The following is a 9763-nucleotide window of genomic DNA, read 5'->3' as shown; positions in this document are numbered from 1 at the left end:
TAACAGCTACATTGAATAAGGCACCTGGATCCATACTCCAGCTAGAGAATACTCCATGAGGATAATTGATGCCAGCGCGTCTTAAAATTGTTATACCTGTCTAACACATCACCATACTAAACACAATCATTAGTAAACAAATAATACCGAGGATCGTTGATCCTTTATAACCTGATACACATCTCAAGGATAATCTATCCATAAGATAGTTAAGGATTAAGGATCCTCAGCATAAAATTCACGCCCTAACAATATATATCACACACAACATATATACATATACATATACATATATATACACACACACAACATATATACATATACATATACATACATATATATATATATATATATATCACACACACAACATATATACATATACATATACATATTGTTTTGGACAAAAATCTGCTAAGGATCAAGTATCCAAATTTGTAAATGTGAGGTAAGGTGCTAACACAATAATGACTAATATATGAGCGTGATATTGATGAACACGATGATTTGATCACGAGGGAAAAAGCCCTTAACTAAGATAGTCTTACTTTGGTCAAAACTTATCGAGGTAATCATTGGTAAAATAGCTCTGGTCAAGGATTAATAGGATAATCTTTGGTCGAAGTATCTTAGTCAATAATCAACAAGATAACCTTTGGTCTACGAGTATATGGTTATCTCGGTCTCCGGCACAAAAAACCCCCGGACAGTGAAAACTATCACCGTCAAGTTTATTAATCAACGAAAAGTGGTTACAAATGTTTGAGGAGTATATGATAGAAATTACAATGTAAGCTAGTGTATAGAGAGAATTATTGAATCTGCTCTAGTGTGTGTGAGAATACAAGTGTCCTTCCTATTCGATCATTACCCGTTTAAATAATATAACAATAATAACAATATCTCCTAATTACACGGAAGTCCTCCACTAGCCGCCCCATGACTTTGACCACGTGCGCATAGTCGTTCAGTAGCGAAATAAGTGGAAGAACGAGTCACACAGCCGTTGGTGATATTTAAACTTCGATCTTCTAGAGAGTTCGTCCATAACCAGCTGTGTTGAATTAGGATCTTATATCCATGTTCCAGCTACAGGGTGTTCCATGTGGATAATTGATGCAAATGCGTCTCCAAGTTGATACACCTGTCTAACACATCACTATACTAAATGTAATAATTAGTAAATAAACAATACCGAGGATCGTCGATCCTTTATATCCTGACATATATTTCAAGGATAAATTATTCATAAGACAGTTAAGGATAAAGGATCCTCAGTATAAAAAACAATTGCCCCCAACATGGTGGGTGACAGTGGAACACATCTGTCATTTTGAAATTCAGAATCCTGCAAAATAGTAGATGATTAGATGTGTGTCAGGTGGTTGATATTCACAATCCATAGTTACAAGCCGCCTATATATGTGATCATTGTAATTATTTTATAATCACACACTTTAATCGTCTCTCATGTATCCTTTCACGGCGAACTGTATTCGCAAAACATTCTTCAATCACCTTCTGCCAAAGTCTGTAAATTCACAGACTCAGAAATCGATGAAATTCGATCATGCTTTCCAATCAACACGGTCTTTCGACCCTTCGATTCCACAGCCCGTAGTGACAGCATCTCGAAAACCTGGGTTTGCTTTCCGGCACAACCGTTCCTCATAGGTTACAAGTATACATTCCCCTACTTCACTCAAAGGTTCTTCAATTTGGCGGGAATTTTTTATATTCAGACCATGCCAATGTTGTGGAGAGTCCTTCATACCATAGAAAGGATTACCGTGGAGGAGGGAATCGAGTTTGGCCTAGCGGAATTAGCATACCTGTACAACCTTGATACCCATGGTTCCAAACGGTTCGTTTTTAAATCGAAGCCTAATCAAGAGAACCCCATCTTTAAAGTCACCCTTAAGAATACCCTCTGGAAAAATCAATTCTTCTTCGTGAGACGAGATTTTATCCCAGGCGGAACTAATCTTCCCAAAAAGTGGATACCAAAGGGTAGGATCCGGGATCCTTAGATAACATAAGTAGGATATTTTATTCTTTCGCTAACCACTTCCATTATTTGTGCAGTTGAAAACTTCGATTTGCTGATCGATCTTCCAGGAGTTGAAAATAGAGTAAAGAGGTTTTTATCCTTGGATCCTGCAATTAGGACTTTTCAGGCAAAATCTGTTGAAGCTTTAAAAGACCAAGGCCAGAATCAATCATGTCAAGTAAGGATGATAATTTTTAGTAAAAAGCGTTAAAAGTTGAAAACTTATCTGCTATTTATAGGTACCCCAAAGCCTGGAAAATCTGCTTCCAAGTTCTCCCTCAAGGATATTGATTGCATGCTTAACAAGAAAAGGACTTCGAACCTGACTCCAACATCCGAACCTCGTCCAATTACAACCTGAACAAAGTCTGGATCTAAGAGGAAGAAAAGCTCAGAGACAGAGAACCCATTTGACGCCGAAAAACAGATCTTGGATATGCTTTCTTCTGTAAGGATCCTTTATCTTCACCACCTTCCATTATCTCAAACTTTTTCCTTGACTTCTTCTGCTTTCATTTATAGGCCATTGAATCTGCCCGACATCATTATGAGAAGACTGTTGCAGAACATGATAAGACCCTTGCCATGCTAAGATCAACAGCTGCTGCAAATGAGAAGGCCCTTGCTAAGATGACCAAAGAGAAAAGGGAAATAGAGGCGCATGCTGCTGCCCTGGCCGTTCAGATGCAGGATGAAATCAACCGGGTAGCCGAAGAGGCGAAGGTATGGGCATCCAAGTCAATCTTAGAGGCCAGAATCAAGTTAGTTACCAAAGCCAACGATCCGTCCTTTGATAAGTCTTCATGGGAAATCAAAGAATGGAAGCAGGCCTTGATTGACTTAGGTGGAGGCGAGGAGGAGACTGAGGTTGTGATGGTTGACGTGGGCGAAGCAGGAACTAGCAGGGTGAAGGGTTTGGATGGAGCTGAAGGTAGAAACGAGGCAACGACAGGCGATGAAGGATACAAAAGATAAGGCCCAAGCCTGTTTTATTTTTTTTTTTATGATGTTTTAATTAACAAGTACTGCGGTCTGTATTAAACAATAGTTATCTAGGGTAAAGGATCTATGATCCTTATAACAATATGCGGGGGTGACAAAGGTGAAGGGATCCTCTGTTTGTGGGGATGAAGCCTTCGTTGCCCGTGTTTTTTTTTTATTTCCTGCACTTTATGAACTATTAGTAACTCTTTCTTAACCCGGATGGATGGTCCATCTTTTCGTATGGTGAAGTCCGGGTTAAGAAATTTTGGATAAGTGCTTGTGGCTTATTTACTTTAACTAACATAAATCTTTTGACTATTTGCTTGTTACTTATTTTCAAAAACTTGTTGTATATAAGTTTAAGCATTGTTTAGAGTTTGGTAAATAATCTTCGAATATTAGATTTTTAGGATATAAGATCTTTAAAAAAAATTTAGAATAGAATATCCTTAAGTAATAAATAAATTAATATAAGGAAAATTTTAGGATAAAATATCCGGAAATTAGTTAAAGACTTCAGTAATTAAATAACTATTTTTAGAAGATTAGCCTTTCTAGCCGGAATATCCAAAGTTATAATAAATATCAAACTTAAGTTAATCAATAAATATCATACCAGAAGGTCCAAATAGACCTAGGTTACCAGAAATATCGAACTCCTAATGTTCCTTACAAGAGTAGCTCTAGGATCTGGGATCCTTAGTTTCTTGATCTTTAGTAAGAACTTAGAAAATTCACTGCAAACAATTCATGTTATTAATTGGGGTTAAACCCGTTAAACTGGGGACAAGCCCAACAAATATTCTGGGGACAAGCCCGTGCAACTGGGGACAAGCCCAACATACTAGGGACAAGCCCATAAAATAAACTGGGGACAAACCCAAACTAGGGACTGGCCCAAAGATACGGATGTTAACTGGGGTCTCGCCCGAACCGGGATTTAGTCCAAACGTGAGATAACGTGAAAACGTTATAAACCGGAGGTATGGTACGTCTACCATAATTCGTAGGATCCTCCATATAGCCGGAGACAACGAAATTGTCAGCCACTAAGCGTGTACTGGTCCCGCTGCCCCGAACTATATGTTGGATAGCGTGCGCAACTGGCGATCGTGAGAAGGTGAAAACCTTTAAACCTTAGGGGATATGACCATCGGGGGTCATATCCAAACGTGGGCAAGGCCAAGGGAAATAATAAAGTACCTTAAATGCAACGGAGAGGTGGCCAACCTCTTGAACATCAAATGTCCCGTTACAATCCTGCATGGTTATTCAAGACTTGGAAAAGATAGAAGGTTAAGAATATATTATCTTTAAATTAATAATAATAATTCGAATAGGATAATAGATTAGAAAGATGTTACCGCTTTAAGGATCCTTGATCCTTTTACTGGATAATATATCTTCTCAGGATAACGGATCCTGATCATAAGAAATATTTCTTGAGGTGAATGGCATTCCAAGCTCTTGGTAACCTGTCGCCTTCCATTGTGAGCAAATGATATGCCCCCTTTCCTGCTTCAGACTCAATCTGATAAGATCCTTCCCATTTGGGTGCTAACTTTCCATCAGCCAGATTTGTGGTGTTTGGAAGGCTTTTCTTAGTACTAGATCTCCTTTTTGAAATCTTCTGATTCTGATACTTTTGTTATATGCCCCAGCTACCCTTTGTTGATATGCTGCCATTCTGATTTTTGCTAGTTCTCTGAGTTCTTCTATAGTATCCAAGTCTTCAAGGAGAACTTCTCTATTAGCTTCAGGATCACGGATGCTGGTTCTAGTAGTAGGGACCACCATTTCTGTAGGAATTACTGCTTCTGCTCCGAACACCAAGGAGAAGGGTGTCTGTTTGTGAAATTAACAATAAACATAGGCTACTAACACACATTGCTACATATGTGGAGCCGTGGAGGTGTTGACTAGAATGCAATGTAGACATTTTTGTTTGCGTGAAATATTATCTCACCGGCTATTTTTAGTTTATAAATTTATATAATCTTATACGATAAAATGAATAACCCGAATATGTTTTTTTGAACATTAAAACGTTACTTAAATAAAATGGTTCACAATTTTACACCCCAAGTGACTTATAAAGTACGATTTGGTATGATGGAGACGAAGACGATATGGTTTGGTATTACCAAAAATGGGTCGGAGTCATAGGTGATATGTTTGAATATAACCATGATTACAATAAACAACCATGTATCAATAAGATCAACCAATATAGGATACTAAACTTAAGGTTTGAATCTACGTGGCAGGTGACAAACTTTTTGGTCACAAATCTCTTTGTTGTGGAGATAGAATATGCCTTCAAAGTTTGCATGAAGTTTGTAGAAGCATACTAGGAAAAACTTAATGATGTGGCCATTTCTCTCACATACACACATTTATATACACCTTTAATTGGGTTTGTGGAGGTTTGTTGTTTATTGCAAAAGAAAATGAGATTTTTGAGAAAAGTTTAGAATATGATATGACGATAACGTGTCGATTTGTATAGGTTTGTTGTTATAGATGCTCTGAGGGGTTGGCAGGAGGGACCACTTGCCACATGGTCACAACAATATGGAACACCCCAAGCATTATACATTCACACGCTCACAATAATCTCAAGTGGTGAGGGTAACAGGTAATAAGAAGACCATTAGTTAATAGTGGATGTATTAGGGACCAAACATGTTACATTGTCCTTTACAAATAGAACAATGATGTAACCTTAATTAATCTTTACACAATCGCTATCGGAGCTTCAGGAGTTCAAGCATTAATTCTATCCCAAGGTTTTCTGGAAGCTAAACTAGACTGATGTCATCAGTAAAACTCTAACATATAGATAAAGGAAGTTTTTATGAAAAAAAATCTTTGATAATTAATATATACTTTCACATTAGTCTCTACTACGACTACTTTGTATTCATGAATTCTTAACAAATAGTGTATTAAAAAGGGTTGGTGAGAGTAGAATGGTTAAGGTGACATTTAAGCAAAGCGACCGACTGGTGCGTGTTTCCATACATAAAAGGACCATCGGAGTTACTTTGAGTTCTTGTATTAATCATGGCAACTATTAATATTATACTCTTCTTGTTATTACTTGCCCGAGCAGCCTCCGGTCAGCCATTTCCACCACCTTCCCCGGCATGTGACATACCGGCAATTTACAACTTTGGTGATTCAAACTCCGACACCGGCGACATAGCTGCAGCATTTTATCCTCCGGGGCCACCCTCCGGTCAAACCTTCTTCAAACGACCCGTCGGAAGAGCCAGTGACGGCCGCCTAATCATAGACTTTATCGGTAAACAAAATTACAAAATTAAAATAGCTTCATTCAAATTTATCTTCATGAAGAAACATGAGAAATATATATATACTAGAGATGAATTAGATAATTTAAGTGCCAGACATAATATATTTATATGATTAGATGAAATATGTAACTTAGAATTTAGATTAGCTAGGCATACTATTTAGGATTTGTTACGTAGATAAGAATTATTTTAATCATCTCATCATATTAGGTTTGTATATATGTATCACTTTATTTACGTATTTATGTTGTTGATTAATATTACATAATGTTATTTATAAATTTAATGTGTCACTGTTTGTGACCAGCTGAGAAACTTGGGTTACCGTATTTGAGTGCGTACTTGGATTCTATAAAAGCCAATTACACACATGGTGCCAATTTCGCAACGGGTGGTGCAACCATTAGGCGTGTGAACGAGTCACGGTTCACGAATGATGTTAGCCCGTTTTCGCTAGACATTCAAGTTGAACAGTTTAATCAGTTCAAAGATAGAACGACCTATCTTTATAATCAAGGTAAAGTCTTTTAAACAATCTAGTACTTGCAGATATGATTTTGTTATATCTATTAGGTATGGTAAATTGGACGGGTAGGGCGGGTTCAGTTCAAAATGGGTTATAAGCAAGATGAGTTCGGGTCAACGGATTATTTTAAAAAAATAACTATCAATTTGGTTCTAGTCAAAGGTTCCCGTCATAATGAAGTCGAGCTGAAATGAGTTGTTTTAGAAGAAAATTACCAAAATAGGTTTATCACATTAGTTTAAGCTATGAGATAATAAATGATGATGATAGTATTATTTGTAATTTATGTGTGGTAGCTAAGGATGAATCCCAAAGACATAATCTACCTAGACCGGATGATTTCATGAAAGCTATATACACAATTGATATAGGCCAAAACGATCTTGCATACTTATTCAGGACACCAGGCGTTGAAGCGAGCCGGGCCGCCATCCCCGGCATCATCGATGAGTTTGCTGCTTCTATACGGGTAAGTTTTTTGTGTTCTTTGCATGTTGAAACAAAATTATGACTAAAAGCATACTTTAATATGTCTGTGAATCTGTGATTTATGACACGACACAAACCAAACTTGAAATTCAGGAGGTTTGTTTGAACAAGTTTCTGTTAACATCATACACATTTTACATTAATCCTTTTTGTTGTAATTATATAGTTTTAAAGTATTAATACGAAAAAAAAAAGTAAGGTTAGACGGCTGTGCTTGTTAACCGAAAATTCATGTCGTGTCAAGATTTGGTGTCGATTGACACCATGAAATTATATTTTTTAGATAGTGTCTTTTATATGTGTATGAGTGTATCAACCCTCAAAGATATCAGGATAGTCAACATTACAGTCGTGTCAAAGTGGAACCCACTAAAACGAGTATTTCAAACAAAAAGTAGAGCCACATAATAAATGACAGATATCAAATCGAGACTAGTTAGCCATTGACTTATAGCTCCACACACATGGTGTGAATGATTAGAATGAAAAAAACAACGTGTATTTTACTTGTTCATGAATGTGTAGCAATTGTATGGAAAAGGAGCACGGGCATCTTGGATACATAACACTGGGCCGATAGGGTGCCTATCCGTAGTACATGCAAAACTTGTTAACCCGCCCGCAGGTTACCTTGATGCAATCGGGTGTGTTGATGGTCAAAACCGTATAGCAAATGAGTTCAACGAGAAACTTAGAGCTCAACTGAGGTCAGAACTCTCAAAAGCTATACTAACATATGTCGACATGTATTCGGCTAAGTATCAACTAATTAGCAAAGCAAAGGACCTAGGTATGTCACAGGTGCTTCGATTAATAACTAACTTGTTATTTATTATTTTTTTTTTAAATTAACTTTTTAATAACCCCTAGTTAGTTTTAATATTATTATAGGATTCAAGGAAGGGTTTACGATATGTTGTGGGTATCATGATCAAAACGAAGACGTATATTGTGGAAACAAAGGAAAGATCAATGGTAGTGAAGTGTTTGCAGGGTCATGTAATGACCCGACAAAGGTTATAAGTTGGGATGGTGTGCAATACTCTGATGCTGCAAATAGATGGGTTACGAACAAGGTCACTTATGGGTTGTTTTCAGATCCACCACTTTCTATTATCGAAATATGTCCGGAGAACAGTGGTGTGAACAATTTAGGTTTGACCCAGTTTCACTAAGTTCTATTTGGCGCCATTAATTAACAATGCTCAAGTCGAGCATTATGTCTACCGATTAAGCTCAATTCGTAATTAACTTTATACATTCGTGCTTTGGTTTATTTATTATTTATTATGCATGTTGATGTAATTATATAACATGCATAACCAATTTATTATTCAAGTTCTAATCTTAATCTTATTTATATTTCATTGGGTGTCAGTGTATTCTGCTTTTGCACTCCAAGTGAGATGCAAAATTATCAATTTATACAAATATAACTAGCAACAATTTGGATACAACAAACATAATATTAATAAAAGTGAATTTTTATATCTTTCAATTTCAATCAAAATCCTACTATTCTAATGAAAGAAAATAACTATGACATCTGTCGCTTTATGGTTAAATTTCACAATTATTTTCTTTCCTAAACTAAGATCTAAATTAACAATAATATATTTCATAGATAAGTAAATATGTACTGTTCTTCCGCACTCTATTTATATTATATCTATATATTTTTATAGAAAATAATATTAACATACGAGTTTTAGAACCCGTGTTATACAAGGGATTTGTCAATGTTTAAATCAATATAATGAATTCTTTGAAACAAACAATAAAAAATTAAAGATAAAAGAAAAAAATCATAAATATATAAAAAAATGCATTACAAATATACTCAAATACATATAATTCTTACGACTAAAATTTACATTTGTATATAATAAAAAAATTTAAAAATTTATATTTGTAACTTAAAACCTCTAAATATCTCTTTGTATATGATATTTGATCTTCTATTGATAACTTTTCCACCAACACATCTTTGTCACGTTTCAAATTGAACGTGGACCCGTTTCATCAGGAACCTAAACACTTTGTCGACTATGAAAATCATTCTATAGTTAAAAGGAACTTGCCTATTCAAGTATAATTTCAACTTCCGTTTAGCAGAAAATATTTTAGCCTACAGAGGAATAGATAGCAAACATAATCAGAATGAGCCTTAATTTCAATGGAAATATTTTCAGTTCATAAGTTAAATGACCCAACAAAGCCATAAAGTAAAGCTAAAATTTTTATTTCCAAAGCGAAAACGCACAAACCTATAATAAAATCAAAGCCCAACACGTTGATCGACTAAAGCTAACGAATATGCTAGAAGCGAGGATTAATGTGTTACAATAAAATATGGATATTCATAAAAGATTAGAATATAAAAATATTAACCAAAAA

General features: G+C 35.7%; 1 protein-coding gene across 1 annotated transcript; it reads left to right on the top strand.

Moving 5' to 3' along the window:
• The first annotated feature begins 5995 nt into the window (after positions 1-5995).
• On the top strand, positions 5996-8626 carry LOC143530211 (GDSL esterase/lipase At5g14450-like). Its single transcript, XM_077025815.1, has 5 exons — positions 5996-6338; positions 6659-6868; positions 7174-7346; positions 7892-8156; positions 8258-8626. The coding sequence occupies exons 1-5, from the start codon at positions 6098-6100 to the stop codon at positions 8539-8541; spliced, it is 1173 nt and encodes a 390-aa protein (XP_076881930.1). The 5' UTR covers positions 5996-6097; the 3' UTR covers positions 8542-8626.
• Positions 8627-9763: the final 1137 nt, after the last annotated feature.

This window comes from Bidens hawaiensis, unplaced genomic scaffold, assembly GCF_021521415.1.
Source record: "Bidens hawaiensis isolate Kalapana, Puna unplaced genomic scaffold, B.hawaiensis_p1.1 tig00008861_1, whole genome shotgun sequence".
NCBI lineage: Eukaryota > Viridiplantae > Streptophyta > Magnoliopsida > Asterales > Asteraceae > Bidens > Bidens hawaiensis.
The sequence above is the reverse complement of the archived record's forward strand: the minus strand, read 5'-3'. Positions and strand labels throughout refer to the sequence as shown.

What these genes read in the sequence shown, in the direction of transcription:
- LOC143530211 (XM_077025815.1), top strand. Translation starts at nt 6,098, where the DNA reads ATGGCAACTATTAATATTATACTCTTCTTGTTATTACTTGCCCGAGCA. An exon ending in CCTAATCATAGACTTTATCG is followed by an intron (nt 6,339 to 6,658) that starts GTAAACAAAATT and finishes GTTTGTGACCAG; the next exon opens with CTGAGAAACTTGGGTTACCG. An exon ending in GACCTATCTTTATAATCAAG is followed by an intron (nt 6,869 to 7,173) that starts GTAAAGTCTTTT and finishes TATGTGTGGTAG; the next exon opens with CTAAGGATGAATCCCAAAGA.